This window comes from Chinchilla lanigera, unplaced genomic scaffold, assembly GCF_000276665.1.
Source record: "Chinchilla lanigera isolate Chin_1 unplaced genomic scaffold, ChiLan1.0 scaffold00011, whole genome shotgun sequence".
NCBI lineage: Eukaryota > Metazoa > Chordata > Mammalia > Rodentia > Chinchillidae > Chinchilla > Chinchilla lanigera.
Genome location: NW_004955412.1, coordinates 27,031,088 through 27,048,735, shown reverse-complemented (window position 1 = coordinate 27,048,735; position 17,648 = coordinate 27,031,088). Strand labels below are relative to the sequence as shown.

At 38.0% G+C, this 17,648-nt stretch overlaps 1 protein-coding gene across 9 annotated transcripts in view; it reads left to right on the top strand.

Annotated features, from left to right (window-relative positions):
- Positions 1-17,648, top strand: part of Cdon (cell adhesion associated, oncogene regulated) — an 89,578-nt gene that overhangs the window by 45,233 nt on the left and 26,697 nt on the right. For 8 of the 9 annotated variants that reach the window (XR_001232897.1, XR_001232898.1, XM_013511115.1 and 5 more), the window contains 6 exons: positions 4,935-5,233; positions 6,510-6,684; positions 8,838-8,969; positions 12,273-12,476; positions 14,612-14,793; positions 15,272-15,377. Coding sequence is in view for 7 of the 9 variants with exons in the window: in XM_013511115.1 (XP_013366569.1) it covers positions 4,935-5,233; positions 6,510-6,684; positions 8,838-8,969; positions 12,273-12,476; positions 14,612-14,793; positions 15,272-15,377 (1,098 nt within the window). In the remaining 2 variants the exon portion in view is untranslated. The remainder of the gene's footprint in view (positions 1-4,934; positions 5,234-6,509; positions 6,685-8,837; positions 8,970-12,272; positions 12,477-14,611; positions 14,794-15,271; positions 15,378-17,648) is intronic. The other variant, XM_013511117.1, reaches the window with a different exon arrangement.

Sequence of the window (17,648 nt, the reverse complement as noted above, 5' to 3'; positions counted from 1 at the left end):
CAGGCTTTTTGGAGGTGGTTGAATCTAGAGTTGGTAATTGATTCGTGATCTAATGCTGGGATTAAGGGTGTGAGTGCTACACCTGCTCTGGGGAAGGTAACCTGCATGCATTATACGGGACAGAAAGAGGTTTGCCCCCGACTCCTCGCTTGTGCTTTTGCTATCCTCTGCCATCAACACCTGCCCCTTTGCCACACCACCTTGCCTTGGGGCTGCCGACTGTGACCTAAATAAACCTTTCTTCCCTTAATTTTGGATGTTGGGTATTTTGTCTTAGAAATGAGAAAAGTAACCAAGACAGCTACTTAAAATTTTTTGGGGGGCATTTTTTAGATTAACCATTGATAAATACAGTGTTCTAAGTCTAAAGGGTTCATTGAGAATGTAAACTTGTGGTCTTATCAAATAATACCTATATGTATAGGAAGTGCCCGATTTATGAACATTCAAGTTGTGAGCTTTCATAGGTGTACTGTGTAAGATTCACAGGTATACTATATGACTTACTTTGCTGGATTACAGATGAATCCTGCTTAAGAACATTCACCCATAACAGAACTTGTTTCTAAGTCAGGGACTTGCTGTATGTGTTTCTTCTATCTTACCCAAAGTTACTTTTCTAATGAGATGTATACTATTACTTGTTTATATTCCACTGATTTTTCATGATGATGACCTAAAACTATATGATTTTTGAAGTACTTCCATGTAGAATATCCATCAGTATTATTTAAAATTAACTTAAAGTTGACTTAATTAAAATTCAAACCTTCCATCAGTGGGCATTTAGAGTAGTGTTCCCCAGCAAGTACTCACCTGGGTAGAGATTGTTGCTATATTTGCCTTGTGAGAGGCAGAATATCCAGTACTGTCTTTAGTGTTGGGCATCTTGAACTCCCTGACAAACCTTTGGTTTAAAGAGCGCTCTTTGTGGCCCCTTTCCACCTGGATTGTCCTGCCCACAGGTCAGAGAGCCCATGGGGGTCAGGTCAGTGCTTATTCTGACCCTGTAATCCCTATTCTTCCTTCTGGATAACAGGGCTGGGCCTTTAGAATTCCCTGCTTTAATTGTGTCATGATCTGGTTCCACTCAGGTCTTTGTGCAAGTCAGTCCGCCAAGTGTGAACCGTGCTGCCAGTGTGTGGGCACCCTTAAGTCAGAGGACGGGCCGCTGGGTACACAACATGTACATAACCTACTTCTTTGCATAGGAATCTGAGCTGTATTAAATTCCAACATACTGATAGCAATTTTCTTTGTTTGCTGTGAAGGCAAGAGGAAAAAAAATCCGAGATAAAGGTCTCCCTTCTTTTTTTCTCACCAGAGACCTAGGTTTTTAAAGTTCTGGATGTACAAGTATTTGTGGATTGAATTGTAACTGTTCAAAACTATTATGAGAGTTGGCCCAGTTTCTAAATAGTGTAGGGTGGGTGTTGCTGGTGTGAGTCCTCATGATGGAAACATCTTGGACAGATGTGGTTGTACAATACTCCATATTTAATTAGTTTCAACACAGATCAGTCAGTTCATTTACATTGCTATAGTTTTATTGATCTCTTCTAATTCAAAAACAATCCACCTTAAAAATGCTGGATATCTATTCTACCTATTTCACAGAGTTGTTTCTCATGTAAGTTAAGAATACATGTGAAAACACTTTTGAAAGTAGAGATGCTCCCCAATTTAAGATGATTCCAGTTACAGTTTTTTGTTTGTTTGGTTTTTACCTTTCAATGATGTGGAAATGACACATTCAATGAAGCCATGCCTTTAATATTTTCCTTTTCTGGGCTAGCAATAAGAGGTATGATACTCTTGTGACACTGCAGCTCCCAGCCAGCTACTCCATTGCAATAATGCACAATACGTACTCTGCTGTCCAGTAGGTTAGGAGAATTAAGCGCACTTTCAACTTAATTATATTTTTAATTTACAATAAATTTATCGGGATATAATCTCACTATAAATCAAGGGACATCTGTATTTTTAAAGTCTTTAAGATTGTATCTAGTGTCTTGTGAGTGCCCAAATTATATTACTGAGAATGGTAGAAGTTAATTGGCCCCCTTTTGGATAAAAGTTGTGAAGGGCTATGTTGTACCTGAATAACAGAAATAGGATTTTGATTCTCTTACAGTGGTGGTGTAACATTTTTTTTTGTGCCTCTGTGTAAACTGAGGCATTTGGTATGGAAACTCTTCTGCAGCCAAATGCCACTTCCGCAGCGGTCAGCTGCCCAGGGGACCCATGAAACTGCTAATGATACAGTGGTTTTCCCTGCTACCCCAAGCCACAGCTAATTACCTCCAGTTTCAAGAGACTGTTTCTCTGCATTAGCAGGCAGGCACCAGATCAACCCTGAACATCCACTCAACCTCTGACTCACTAGGTAAACACAGCTGTTCCAGGAGCAATATTTTCAAATTGTCTCAGTGAACTTAATTGGTTTTCTTCTGTATTATTTTCTCGCTAGCTTCTTGTTTTCTTTGATGGAGGATGCTTTTGGGCCACCTTTTCTCTCTTTTAACCTCCCAGGGAACTGACCTTAAGCTGTTAGTCTGGTTTTTGTTGGTTGACTGCTAAAGGGCAGTAGTTCTAAAAACACACCCACTTTTTACCAGGAATCTGGACTTTCTTATAACTGTAACATTGTTTCTTCTGTTCTCTTCTTCCACAAAGAAATAAATAATTGATCTTTTTGTGACCAGTATTCCTAGCACTTTAGAGAAACCAAGCTGTCAATCCTTTAGTTTTATGATACTGGCATGGGATTTTTCATAAATTCCTTTCTCTTTTTCCACAGCGGCGCCACTGACATTGGTCTGACAGCTGTTGTCAGTCTCTCAGAACCCTATTTCTTCTTCTATAAAGTGGGAGGAAGTATTACTCTCTACCTAAGAGTGCTGTTTTGGGAATTAAATGAGCTTATGGTTATTAAATGTCATGCATAATGCTTGGCCTATGAAATGTGCTTAGTAATTTTTTTTTTTTTTTTTGGTCTTTTTTGAGACAGAGTCTCACTGTGCATTTCAGGCTGGCCTTGAGCTCACTTTGTAGCCCAGGCTGGTCTCGAACTTGCAACGATTTTCCTGCCTCAGTCTCCTGAGTGCTAGGGATTATAGGTGTGCACATGCTTAGTAATTTTTATCAGATATATAAACCTGTTTATTTTATCAGGGCACATAAATTGTTTTTATCTTCCTCTGTATAGTCTATGTACCATTTTTCATAAGTATTAAGGCTGTCTGCTTGTTTTATTTATCTTTAGATTGATAATTTCTTAACTAACCTAACCTTCAATTCTATACAGAAATAGGGCTTAGAAATAAGTCCTGTGAGGTGTAAACCTTACCTTTGCTGGTCTTGCTAGCTGCATTTCTCCCTCTTCCTTGAGAGCCGGTTGGTAGGTGGGTGTCTGTGGGGTGGGGTCCCTGTTGCAGCATAACTGACTACCCAAAAGTTCAGTGACTTCAAGTCACGTCCCTTTATTATCTCCTGTGAATGTGGGGTTGAGTAGATGCAGTTAGCAGTTCTTCTTCTCTGTAATGCAGTTGTATGAGTGTCTTTATAAGGGATGATCAAAAATATGGTGAATGTTGCTGCTGTGTGCTAGCCACAGAAAGGCAGGCTTGTAAGAACATTCTGGTGTGTCCTCTTCCACCTTATCCACCAGATCTGGCACCGTGTGATGTCTGGCTTCTCCCCAGAGTTAAACTGATCATCAAGGTGAAGGTTTTGGGTTTTGGTTATTTTTTTAAGACAGGATCTTGCTCTGTAGTCCAGGCTGGCCTTGAACTCATTATGTACCCTAGGCTGGCTTCGAACTTGCAACAGTCCTCCTGGAAAGTGAAGGTTTTGAATTGATTCAGGACACTGAGGCAGCCACGACAGTGTAACTAAACACACAAAAGAGGACTTCCGGAATTGCTTCAGGAAGTGGCAAGAATAAGTGTGTTTGAAGTGAGGGAAATTATTTTGAGGGAGATTACAAGATTACCGGCAGTGAGCCTTTTACTGTAATACATTTAAAAAAAAATTTTTTTTTTCAATCGCATCTCATAATCAGAGGGCCCCTGGAACCAGAACAGCTGACACAGCTTTGGCAAACGTGGCTCTTTTGTAGGGTGGACTCCTCAGTGTCTATCTCCATATCCTAGTATCACATGACTGGCGGGGGCATACATCCATGTGGTAGCTAGGTCTCTAGAATACACATAAAAGTAGAGGTGCCAGGTTTTCTTCAAGCTGATGCCCTGAACTCCATGCAAGAGAAGACTATGTGAGACGAGTGAATTCTGGGAAGCATCTTTGAGAGTAATTACCCAGTGTGTAAGATCCTAATTCTTTTTGTGGTGGGGAAGTTGCTGGGAATTGAACCTAGGTCCTTTGCACTGAGCTACATCCACAGCCCTTTTGAGACAGGGTCTTGTTAAGTTGCCCAGGTAGAACTCCAACTTATGACCAGTTCTCCTGCTTCAGCCTCCCAAAGTGCAAGTTTCTAATTCTCGCCCATTTTCTTACTATCTCTATGACCTTGTTCCCAGGGAAATGCATTGCCCATTGTGTTTTATTTACCACCTATGTTTTATTTACCTTAGATCTTTTAAGATTGGTCCAGCAAATTGTTAGTAAAGAGGGACTGCTATGATAAAGCAAAGGAAAAATAAAAACCTTTAAGCCACTCAACCATCACATCATAAAACTGTTTTTCAAACAATTCATTTACTGTACCATGAACAACAGACTATATTTTCGATGTTGCCATGTTTTAACTTTAAGGGATCAAAATGTGCTACTAATACTAGCGTGGGCAGTTACGTTACCAGCTGGGTAGAAGACACTGAAATAATGAGGTTTTTTTTTCAAACTATCTCCTCTCTTTTTCTCTGTCTCTCTGTCTGTCTGTCTCTGTCTTTGTCTGTGTTTTTCTACAGTTCCTTTTGAAACAAATACAAAAGCAGAAACAATCACACCTTCTGATGCTATTCAGAGTGATGAAAGAGACCAAAGAGACAGTTCAGAATCTGGCTTGTTGAGCTCATTTCCAGTGAAGGGACATCCTGGTGCAGTGGAATCATCATCAGAAAAAAATGCCAGTGGCACCTCTGTCCCTGATGCCCCCATCATCCTGAGCCCTCCGCAGACCCATACAGCAGACACGTACCACCTGGTGTGGAGGGCGGGCAAGGACGGTGGATTGCCCATCAATGCCTATTTTGTGAAGTATCGAAAGGTAATGTCTTCCTACCTATCATCTTTCTCTCTTCACTCCATAGCCCTGATATATGCATGTGCTTAGTATCTTTTACATTTGTGGAAGGGCAGAAACAGAACAAAGGTGTTCCAGAATGATGAGTTGTCAGATCGAGTCATGCTGGACTGACCAATCTTACAAAAGTAATGAGAATGAATTACAAATAATTTTCTCTAAGTGGGGATTCTAAAGACCTAGTAACCATTTCATATTTTTTAATCAGGCTTTTTGTTTTATACTTTTGGTGTCAAGCTCTATAAACCACTTTAAAACTATAATTCCATCCCTTGCTAAGATTTTAGGATGCAATTTATTTAGCAAATAAAGCAGTTTTTCCTAGAAACAACTGTTTGAACCAAGCCTCTGGCACAATTTTTGAGAGTTGTTTATATATTTTGAGCTGTTTTCTTAATTGTATTAGAGTCTTACATTATTTGGTCATTTATTTTAGGAAACCTTAGACCTCTCTTTGTTGATTCTTCATATAATATTTTTCCTCTGTGGGCTTGCACTATGGCAAAATGAAAAAGTTCCTTTATTTAATGAGATTTTTGAATGAATGAAATAGGAGATGTACTCATATTTGAAATCATTTTCTTTGTTTAAGACATTTTGATATCTATTATTTAAGTAATGTCTAATATTTTCAATGACTGGAAAAGCCAATGTCATGATATTAGGAAATTTATCCACTGTTCATAGCCTGATAATTCTAGATAAAGGAAAGGAAATTGTTGATAATCATTTACCCTCTGATCATTTTGCAATATTGTCTCTTGGTTTCATTGACCAGGAAACAACTATTAGATCTCTTTATATTTCCTCTAACATACTTTTAAACGGTATCAACCTGTGAAGCAAGAATACTGGAAATCTTTCATCCATAATTATATAGTTCATATATGTACAAACATATTTAATGTAGTATGTCTTAATTTATCATATACATGTTATTAATACCAGTACTATCTATTTTAAAAATTCCTTCATTAACCCAGTAAGAAAGGGGATATTTCCCTATTGTAGGTAAAGGAAACAGACTTTGGGAGGCCCAGGAATCCTTTGACGGTGATAACTCCTGAGTTCTTGCTCCTTATATTTCTTAATGTGAATAGTATTATATTTCGTTTGCTTGCAGTGGTCCATCTCATTCCCAGAAGTCCTCTAGAATCATGTGAATTCTAGTTTTTCTCAAATGTGGATGAAGGGTTTCCTGCCATCCATCTTTTGTTGTTTTGGGGTTTCTCTTGAGCAGCTGGATGATGGTGCTGGTGCAGTGGGGAGCTGGCACACAGTTCGAGTCCCTGGCAGTGAAAATGAGCTACAGTTAACAGAACTGGAGCCATCCAGTCTTTATGAGGTTTTGATGGTGGCAAGAAGTGCCGCAGGTGAAGGACAGCCTGCCATGCTTACCTTCCGAACCAGCAAAGGTGAGTATAACCTTCATTAGAGAACGGAGCTGGTTGTCTTCATGCCAAATGATTTTGGATAGTAGAGATTCTTAGTTATAAATTATTGAAACAAGCTTATTTTAACATTTTTTCCTTTTGCCACATTTGAGTAGTTGTAGTATTCCATTCCATTCAGTATTCCACAGGTATTCCTGAGAGTTAGGATATACAGCATTAGAATAGGTAATGCAGAAAAACAGAGATGGTCAAGATCAGAACTATCCTGATGGAGCTTGTACTTCCATAAAGAAGGTAAGATCCATACTTAGATACCAACTGCAAAACAGAATTTGACTCAGTTCAGCTGATATTTACTGAATGCTTTCATGTGCCCAGCAGTCCACAAAATAGACAAAACTCCTTTCCCCCACGGAAATCACATTTTAGTTGGGAGAAGCTTGCATTTAACTTATTACTATATTAGAAGGGGGTGTTAACAAAAGAAATAAATTCAGGGGTGGATATGAGAAACATGTGGGGTAGAGTTGTTACGGTTTGAGCAAGTGGTCAGGAATTCCACAGTGGTCAGTTTACAGTAGACTTACCATGGGTAGTGTCTTAATTACTTTTCTTGTTGCTGAGACAAAATAACCAACACCAAAAGTTAAAGGAGAAAATGTTTTATTTTGGCTCACAGTTTATAGAGGTTTTAGTCCATACCAGCTAGGTCCAAGGCAGGGTGACATGGCAGGGAGGCATTGCAGAGAAGTAGTCTAAGGCAAGCAGGCAGATGAGAGCACATTATACTCTTTCTGTCCCTCATTGTATGCAGGCCCACCCTAGGCAGATGTAGCACTCACACCCTTAGTCCTAGCCAGAACTATGCTAATCCAATCAGTGGACTGATACAGTAATCACACACTCTAGATCCAGCTACCTCTGAAAAGCCACCCCTATGACTACGTGAAGCTTTGGGTGATCTAGACATAAGTTGTAACAAGGAGGTAGGAAGGCATGTGGGTATCTGGGGAAAGAACACTCCTAACTCAGAGAACAGCAAGTGCCAAGGCCCCCAGGTGAGGTATACTTCCTGTGCCCCTCGGAGAACCAAGGTCACCACAGTGATGGGAGCAAAGTGAGTGGGAGGCTGAAGTGGAAAGGTGCTCAAGTAGATGACAGGATCACCAAATTGTATAATGCCTTGCGGACTTTGCAAGGACTTCGGCTCTTCCTCTCTGAACTGGGAAGAGTTGGACCATTTGAGCAGAGCATGATAGGATGTGCCCTCTGGTCGAACAGGATGAGTCTGGCTGTGGGGTATGAGGGGACTGGAGGAGGGCAAGGGTACAGGTGGAGACACCAAAATATGACAAGTACTGTGAGTGATTTCTGAAGACAGTGCTGGGAGAGAGAGCTCAAGGAATGGCCCTTTTTCCCATGGGGCAGCCCTTGAGGGAAGTTGAATTGAAGATGCTGTCATGACCTGGCCTGAAAGGACATCAGTGGATGGAGGTGGAAAGTGGGAGGAAGATTTCCATTTGGCTCTGTCTCAGAAAGTCTGAGGAATGAGACGTTCTCTATTGGCTTTTGAAAAAGATTTTTTTTAATCTAATTACTAAGTCTGGTCAGTGAATGATGAATACTTTCTATTTTAAATGTATCTTCAGTCAGTGTTCACCATCAGTCTATAATTCTTTATAGAGTGACCTATACATACTGAATAATAATATATTTTACTTTTTTAAAAAAACCCAATTTTACTTTTTGTGTATGAAATATTAAAAATTATTGTGGCCTTTTTCTATGAAAAAACTGAGCAGAAGCTTTTAAATAGTGAATTGTTTAGATAATTATTTTGTTAAATATGTACAGTACAAAGAAAAATGGATTAATAGTTTGAAAACCTTCTCATTTGACTTTTTCACTTGTTTTCGTGGTGTTAAAGTTAGTATAATGAAGAAAGACACATTTTAGTTTTCTTTTAAAGATACTAGAAAAAGACAAAGTACTTTTTTGGTCAGTTCTTAAGATTAGCTGAGTATTTATATATAGATATTATAGTTAAACAGGATGGCAGATTAGTCCTATCTCTATTTGTGTACCAGTTAAGGTTCACGGTATTTTTTAAAGAACTACATGTATAAGCTTAAGTTGCATTGAGTGTTTGATTTTTGTTTTTTAACCTCTTGTAGAGAAAACAGCATCGTCAAAAAATACGCAGGTGTCCTCTCCAGCCGTGGGGATCCCTAAGCATCCTGTTGTTTCAGAGGCTGCAAACAGCACCTTTGGAGTGGTGCTTACAGATGCCTCCAGGCACAGTGGAGGTAAAGAAAGGAATCTTCATTTTATTCTTTTTGGTTATTTACACTTCTGATTGGCCTATTTTAGGCCTTGCGGAGTGCAGAGATAGAAAGTTAGGATGTAATCTGTTATTCAGTTCCTTCTTGTCCTATTTCAGCCATTTTTAAGGTCCTACATTTAGTTTGGATTTAGTTTAATGTCTGTCATTTTATTTAACCCAATAGACTCACATTCAAAGTTTGCTACTAAGTTTTTATAACTCAAAAAAAGGATTTTTCTGTTTCCTCTTTGGCAAGAAAACTAACTTTATATTTTGAATTAAGAAAGCCTAACCTGGGGGCTGGGGATTTAGCCCAGTGGCACAGTGCCTGCCTGGCAAGCACAAGGTCATGAGTTCGATTCCTGGTACAGGAAAAAAACCAAAAAAGAAAAAAAAGAAAGTCTAACCTTTAGTGTGTGTGTGTGATTTATCATTGGTGGTGGTGCCACTGGTAAATGTGTTACTAAATTATATGTCATAGTCACTTGATTGCTATATCTAGTTATCTTAGGGATTTTAAATGAGCAGTCAAATTTTCAAAAGCTTTCTTAGTATGTAAATTTCACATTTATAGTTACAGCCAAAAGTTTTTTGTGGGTTTGTATGTGTGTGTGCATATGTGCATGTGTGTGGAGCTGAGGATTGAGCCCAGCACCATGTGTATGCTAGGCAAGCACTCTATGTATTGTTGAGCAAGCCACCAGACCGCTAATGTGCTTTTTGTGGTTGTGCTAATCTGTTGGGATATGTAGGGAAGACTTTACATTTCTTAGTTGAGCTTTAAGGGTTTCCAGACTTCTCTCCTATTGAATGCTTTGAACTCCCCTCTTGAATGTTGTGAGCCTTGCTCACCTGAGTACTTTCACTTCTGAGGCACCTTTCAGTCATTTTAGGCAGACTCCTTATATGAATGTCAACTTTATTTAAATAAAGCTAACATCTGGAGAGCAAAAACTGTGCTATTTGTTTAATACAGTCTATGGAAGACACTACTAAATGTTTGAAGAGCAGAGATAAAATAATCCTTCCTTTCAGGGAGTTTATAGTATAGTGAATAGTAGAGACATTTAAACCCATACTAATGAGTAGGTGAACTATCTAATTCCATAACTGTAGAGTAGGTAATGTAGACAAATAAACCAGTAGCAATGATTTTGACTCATTCTGTTTGAGATTATACTGATGGTGTTGTGGGATCACAAGAGAAATACCTATGCCATCCACTTGATACCAAGGAGGATGAGTAATGGTGAGAGAGGCTCCTCAGCACCCTGAGCTAAGCCACAGAGGACAAAAATGACACAGTGAGACGAAGAAATGGGAAACGAGGTTCTAGGCAAAGACATCTCCTTATGCAAGAGATGGACTAATGACATGTTCAATTTTGCTTAGAGATTAGGTTTTATTTAGTGCGACTAGTTTAGTGAAACTTCGGGCGAAGGATAGGAATTCAGCTTTGAAAGTCATGAGTTTGGAGTTATCCAAGAGGTAACCATAAGAAGTGATTTCTTTGATCCTCCTAACAAAAGAAGGTGATGTATCCATTGTGCACGTTAGGAAACTGAGATTTCAGGAGTTTTGCAGCATGCTTGGGCTCATGCAGACTGCTCACATCCAGGTTTTCCAGCCCCAAGTGCAGCATTGTTTCTTTTACACCTTGTTAAGAGTCACATGCTGTTTCTTTAAGACACCTAAGATGTTTTCCCCAATAACTTTCTTCTCTTATTTGGTCTGTGGTATTTAATGAGTTTGAGCCTCATATAAATCAATATAAAGACGTTGCTTGGTGTTCTAGTGTTTAAAAAGAGGTTCACTAACAGTTCTACTCATTCTGTTTCCACTGCTTTCTAATTGAAAGGAATACAGTAAGTATCACTCGGAGTTGCGTGCTTTGAATACATTCCTTTTATTGTTCCTTAAGCAGTTTGCTCTTGAAATGCCACTGCTTCCCCTGTACAATACTAAATTCAACATTACTACCTTCTTTCTTATGTATTTATAATAAGGACTGAAGAGGTGTTGAGACAGAAGTGTGTTGCTTGAGGTATGTGGCACAGCTAGGCAGAGACCTCCTAATGGCTTCACCAAAGCCATGTTACCACGGCCCCGAGTTGATGCTCCACTCACAAACTCTGTTGTCGGCACCCCAGAAGATCTGTGATCACTTGAGCCCCCTCTCCGTGTTTACAGAGCTCACAGGTGACTGTGTAAACCAGAGTGGAAATTTACCAGCTTGCTCTCTGAGTATCATTTGGGCCAGATTGTTTCTATCAGCATTCTTCCTCCCTTGTGGAAACCAAGTGGGAAGGTAGTTTTTAAATTTTTAATTTATTTATTAGTACATATTTTCAGTACATGGTGGTTACATTCATTGTGGGGAGTTGGCACATGTTTATGACACATCTTAATTCTTTTTTTTTTTTTTTTTATAACCACCAGGTTTCCTGGTTAGTGAGAGGAACTAGGCACATGATTTAAGTGGCTGATGATCTCACTCCTGATTTCTCCACCTGCCACAGGGTCTAGTCCATCTCACTTGTGCATTAGGGCACCTCTTCCTTTGGCCATGCTAACTGAAAGCTGCCAGGCATCTGCTCCCTGACTCCCTTTTTCTGCATATTTGTGCAGCTCATCTTTCTGAGAATACTTTACTTACACATTCTGTCTTCCTGTATTTATTCTGGGCAGCATTCCCTTGTCCCATTATTACAAGTATTGATTTAACCAAATTTTGTCTGTTTGCTACTTGCAATCTATATTTTGAAGTAACAATTCATGTAGCCATGAGATAGACTAAAATAAGATGTAATAGTAATGGTTAATACAATAATCAGGAGGTGAGGTAGGCTGAATATGTTTTATGTAGTTTGGTTGGATAAAGAAAAACATTTAAGTAAGGTAACACAAAATTGTGACAATCTGTTATAAACTATAACCACAGCAAACTTGATGTACCAAATAAAAATTACTTACACAATATTTTACTCGTGATTCCAAGATAACATAGTCAGAATTGTCATACTCTTTAACCGTGTCAGCGGTGATTATCAAGTCATGGTCATTTTACTTTTCCTTCCATTTCTTGTTTTCACTCTTTCACTTCCCATTAGCTTTTCATAGATGCCAGGAAGACAGCCATAATATTAACTCTGGCAGAAGATTGAGTGCGAAACCATTAATAGCGTGAGGTTTGGGGTTTATCCCTTTTGGTTTATTTAAGTTATTCTTGTTTCTGGGTTATTCTTGTCACTGTGGGTTCCTGTGAAGTGAGTGTTTCCATTTTCAGTTCCGGAGGCTCCAGATCGACCAACTATCTCCACTGCGTCAGAGACCTCAGTGTATGTCACATGGATTCCCCGGGCAAATGGTGGCTCTCCCATCACAGCCTTCAAGGTCGAATATAAGCGGATGAGGACTGGTGATTGGCTGGTGGCGGCTGAAGATATCCCTCCTTCCAAACTTTCTGTGGAAGTTCGCAATTTAGAACCAGGTTGTGATATTCAAATGTTTGCTTTTGCTAGCCAGCAGTACTAACTTTAGATGTGTATTTTTACTGCATCATTATTGGCAAAGTAATGAATGCTTACAGTAAAAAGAAATTTGAAAATAAAGAAAATATAGCCAGGTATGGTGGTATGTGCCTGTAATACCAGAAATGTATATGGCTTGGCAGGAAGATAACAAGTTCAAGCCTAGCCTAGGCAGTTTAGTTACTCAGCAAGTCCTATTCCAAAATACAAAGAAGAGCTCAATATGAAGGCCCTGGGTCTAATCCTCAGTATTGACCAAAAAAAAAAAAAAAAAAGGAAATATAAAGAGAATAAGCCACCTGAAATTCATCCATCCAGAAATATTTGGTATTTATATTTTGATAAATTTCTCCCTAGCCTTTTTTTAAAAAGATGTCCTGGGATCATGTCATGTATATTTTATGTCTCCTTTATCCCATATTGTATCATATACATTCTCTAATATTGTTAAAATTCTTTAAAATCTCAATTTTTAATAGTTATATATCTACTCTATAAGCACACCATACTTTATATAGCCATAGGGGGGTGTGCTGGAATTGAACTCAGGACCCTGCATGTGCCAGGGAAGCATTTTACCACTGAGCTACACTCCCATCCCTTAACTATTTTTTTCCTCTAGATTTTAGATTGTTTCTATGTATTTACAATTAGAAATAATGATGTGATGGGGCTGGGGATTTAGCTCAGCGGCAAAGCGCCTGCCTGGCAAGCGCAAGGTCGTGAGTTCGGTTCCCGGTACCGGAGAAAAACAAAAACAAACAAACAAACAAAAATGGTAGAAATAATGATGTGGTGAACATTTGTGTGTATATGTTTTGCTATGATAGAATATTTTAAGAGGAAAAATATGTGTTATTTGATTAAAAGTGTCTGATGCTGAATCTCACTCAGCACAGTTATACTCAGAGCTTAGTCTTATGGAAATGAAACAATAGTTAACACGAGCTTGTTCTATAAGTTTTCTTTCAGCAGAGGCTGACCTTCCCAGAAAAAAGAAATCGTAAGGGTATAGAGGAGAGATCAAATTCCAGAAAATAAAAAGCATAAATAAACTTTTATTTACTGGGGTTGACAGCCATTTTTGTTTCTGGACTTTTAAATGCAAATGCCTGCCTTTGTCTGACCAAGCAATATGAGGAGCGCAAGCATAGATAAGTCTAGTTGGGAGAGATAGCATTTTTAAGTGTGGGTTAGGCTAACTAACACTTTATACCTTGACATTGTGTTCAGAAGGCCAAGGGTTATTTTTGAATGATTGGAGCATTTGCATTAGTATTTTATTGTGTTCTTATTTCTGGTTGTGGTGACACACGCTTGTAAACACAGCACTGGAGGCTGAGCCAGGAGGATCACTGAGAGTTTGAGGCCAGCCTGAACTGCATAGCGAAACCCTGTCTCAAAAACACCAAAAAAGATTTTATTATATTCTTTAAATTCTGATTTTCAAAAATTTAGAAACCATAGCATTTTAAGAATTACTAGTATTTGTTGGCGATATAGCTCAGTGGCACAAGCAGCTGCCTGGCAAGGGCAAGGTCCTGAGTTCAATTCCCAGTACCAAAAAAAGAAAATTACTAATATTTAATTCAAATAAATTCCTTCTATTGTGATTAAAGTCTGTTCCCCTTTATCCTATTTTTTTTAAAACTAGAAGGGCATCTGCTGCCACTTACTCATGGCTTCTTTGTAAACATATTCATATTAAATTTCACTAAAGTTTTTCTTTTAAAGGCAAACTGATACTGTCTCTGATATGTATAACTTCAAATGGGACAGTAAAGAGTAGATGTCTGTCTTCTTGTTTTATTCTCTACCTGCTTTCTCCAGGCATCACTAATATTTCATAGCATTCACTCTTGTGACTCCTAATAATGTCTTGGATTCTCAAATGCAAGGTATCGAACAGACAGTCCCCATTGGCTGAATTGGCAAGTGGTTTGAAATCTACTTAGCACACAGGCATTAGACTGTGTTACCATTATAGTAGATAGACACTTAAATATAATTGTCATATTTTGAATATTCTACCTTCAGATATCTTATTATAGTTTTTTATAGTTATAGGGTTTTTGTTTTTATTTTCCCCCTAAAGGTTCAATATACAAATTTAGGGTCATTGCTATCAATCATTATGGGGAGAGTTTTCGGAGTTCAGCATCTCGTCCTTACCAGGTGGCTGGATTCCCCAAACGTTTTTCCAGCCGTCCCATAACTGGACCTCACATTGCATACACAGAGGCTGTTAGCGACACTCAGATCATGCTAAAGTGGACGGTATGTAAACATCTTCTCTAATGAGAGCTTTTCCTGGTTTAGTCATGTCAGTAATTTTATATTTTCATTTTTTTGTAAGTAACAAAACTGTTGAACTTTTCATTGAGGAGAAGCAGAAGGGATTATTATTTGTCTAAAAGCACATAGTTTAAGAGGGTCAAGGTTAAAAATTTATTGTTTCCTTGGCTGTCATCAAAGTGCCATTAACTTAAATCATTTTATAATTTATTCATTTTGAACCAAGTATACGTTATGCCTTTGAACCTAGTGAAGTATTTTTATTTAGCAGACCTGTACTTAGATGAATGCTCTCATTATCTTTAAATATATTTGAATTAAGTTAAAAATGACCATTAAGTATGCTTGCAAAATAAAGCTAGAAAAGTATTATAACACAGATAATGAACTCTTAATGGATATGAAAGTTACATTCATTTTTGTCTTTGACAAATCTTCTTTTGGTTTTTTTTTTTTTTAGTACATCCCATCAAGTAACAATAACACTCCCATTCAAGGGTTTTATATCTATTACCGACCAACAGATAGTGACAATGACAGTGATTATAAGAGGGATGTTGTGGAAGGTAAGTCCCACTGGCAAGCTGGAACTTGGAGGGAGAGTTCTTATAAACATGAAATCTATATCACTGTAGATTAACATAGAGTAAAAAGTGAAAATATATGTGCACCATCACTCTTGAATTTGTCCCAAGGAAAGCCAAATTTTCCAATTTAATGTATGTAGTATCTCATAGTTTCATTGCAGAAACAGTTACAAAAGTATGCGAGGAAATATGTTTTGTTAATATTTCAACTGCAGAAGATTTTTATTTTTCTTTTCTGTAAATGACCAGTGACCTAAATATAAAAATTCATTGAAATTTCTAGCTACATTTAAAAAATAACATCTTACTCACTTTTTATTGATACCTGTACTAGAAAGATCAGATCATCCACTTTTAGGGATTCTGAGAATTAGAATGCATGCAAAAATTTAGAAAAAGAAAACAGACAAGGTGGTGAGGGTGTTATATTAGTCAGCTTTCTATTGCTGTGACAAAATACTTGAGGAAATCAATTTAAAGGAGTAGAAATTTGTTTTGGTTTATGGTTTCAGTTCATGGTCACATGTCTCTATTGTTCCTGGGCCTGTGGTAAGGCAGAACATCACGACAGGGTGTATGGTAGAGCAAATTTGCTTAGCTCATGGAAATTAGGGAGAAAGAGAGAGAGAGAAGGAAAGAAAGAGAGAAAGAGAGAAGAGGGGGACAGAGTGTCTAAATGTTTTAATGGATTGTGTCAGAAAATTGCCCTAGGCCAAGGTTATTTTCCATATGACTTGTTGAGGTCAGATAATACACATATTTTTTTTTTTTTGGTACTGGGAATTGAATTCATGACCTTGTGCTTGCTAGGCAGGTGCTGTGTTGTTGAGCTATAGCCCCAGACCCAGTTTTTGTTATAATAAGTTACTTTGACTGGACATGGTGGCACACACCTGTAATCCCAGCACTCGGGAGGCTGAGGCAAGAGGATCTTTGCAAGTTCGAGACCAGCCTAGGGTACAAAGTGAGCTCAAGGCCAACCTCATAGTGAGACCTTGTCTCAAAAAGGCAAAAAAAAAATTTACTTTCAATATACTATATTACATTTCTCTATGTATTATAGCATACTTTTAAATATTCAGTGGAATTTTGTCACATAATGAAAAATTTATGATCTGAGTTTTTATACTTAACATACAGTAGGCACATAAATAGTTTTTGAAGGAAGGAATGATTGTCCCTCTTATGCTGTAATTTTTAGTGGCAAAGCTATTTTGTACTCTTAGAGATAAAGGTAGTGGCTGTCTTAAAGGAGAGAAGTGGCTGGAAGCTGTATGGGGGAACATTGGGCTACCAGCAACTTCCTCTTCCTTGACCTAGGTTTTAAGTACTGTGTTTGGTTTGTGAACATTTTATGATCTATACAGTTCTGGGTAACTTTTCTCCATGTATATTTTATATCAATAAAGGCCACTTAAAAATAAATGAGAAGATAATTGTTATTATAGTTCTGCATTTTCTCCTATCTTTAGTTTAGCTTATTTAGGAGAATATGTTAAAATGAGAATGAGTTAGGGCTTTCTAATTTAAAAATTTTAGGTTTATAATTTAATTTTTAAGTTTTAAAGGTAGCATATCACTATGCAGCCCATGCTGGCCTTGAACTCGCAATCTTCCTGCCTGAGCTTTTCAAGTGCTAAGATTCTAGATATGTGCTGGTGCAGCTGGTTTATTTTTACAGTGGTTAAATATTTATTTATAAAATGGCTCTGAATAAGACAAAGGTAAATAAAATGAATATGTGTTTCTCTCCCTCCTTTCCTAATTCTGCTTTCTAGAAATGCCCACTGGTAAACAATTTTCAAACTTATAGGCAAATCTTTAAATTGTTACAGATTTTTATGACCTGAATATTGAGGGTGGGACTTGGAAATCAGTTTGACAAAGCCTTTGTGTCTAGTAGTAGTGTCTACAAATGTGAGTTTTGCCTTATGGCTCATGGAAAATTTGTTTATAAACCTAATATGCTGAGATGTTAGATGTTTAAGTGGGTTTCACTGTGGTGTATAATTTGCTTATTCCTTATTTTCAAGTTTATGCATTTGAAATTCTTTTTGTGGTAGTTGGAACTATTGGTGTGTTCTCCCAAACCAAGGAAGAAAAATGTTCATCTTTTGTACTTAAAATTTGCTTTAAGAGCTACATGCCCCTTAGGTGGAGGTAGCCTGTTTACAATGTAAGGGAGGGAAAGAAGCTGCTTGCCGCCATTCCTCCCTTTTGCTCTGGCTGCATTGCTGTTCAGCTACCATT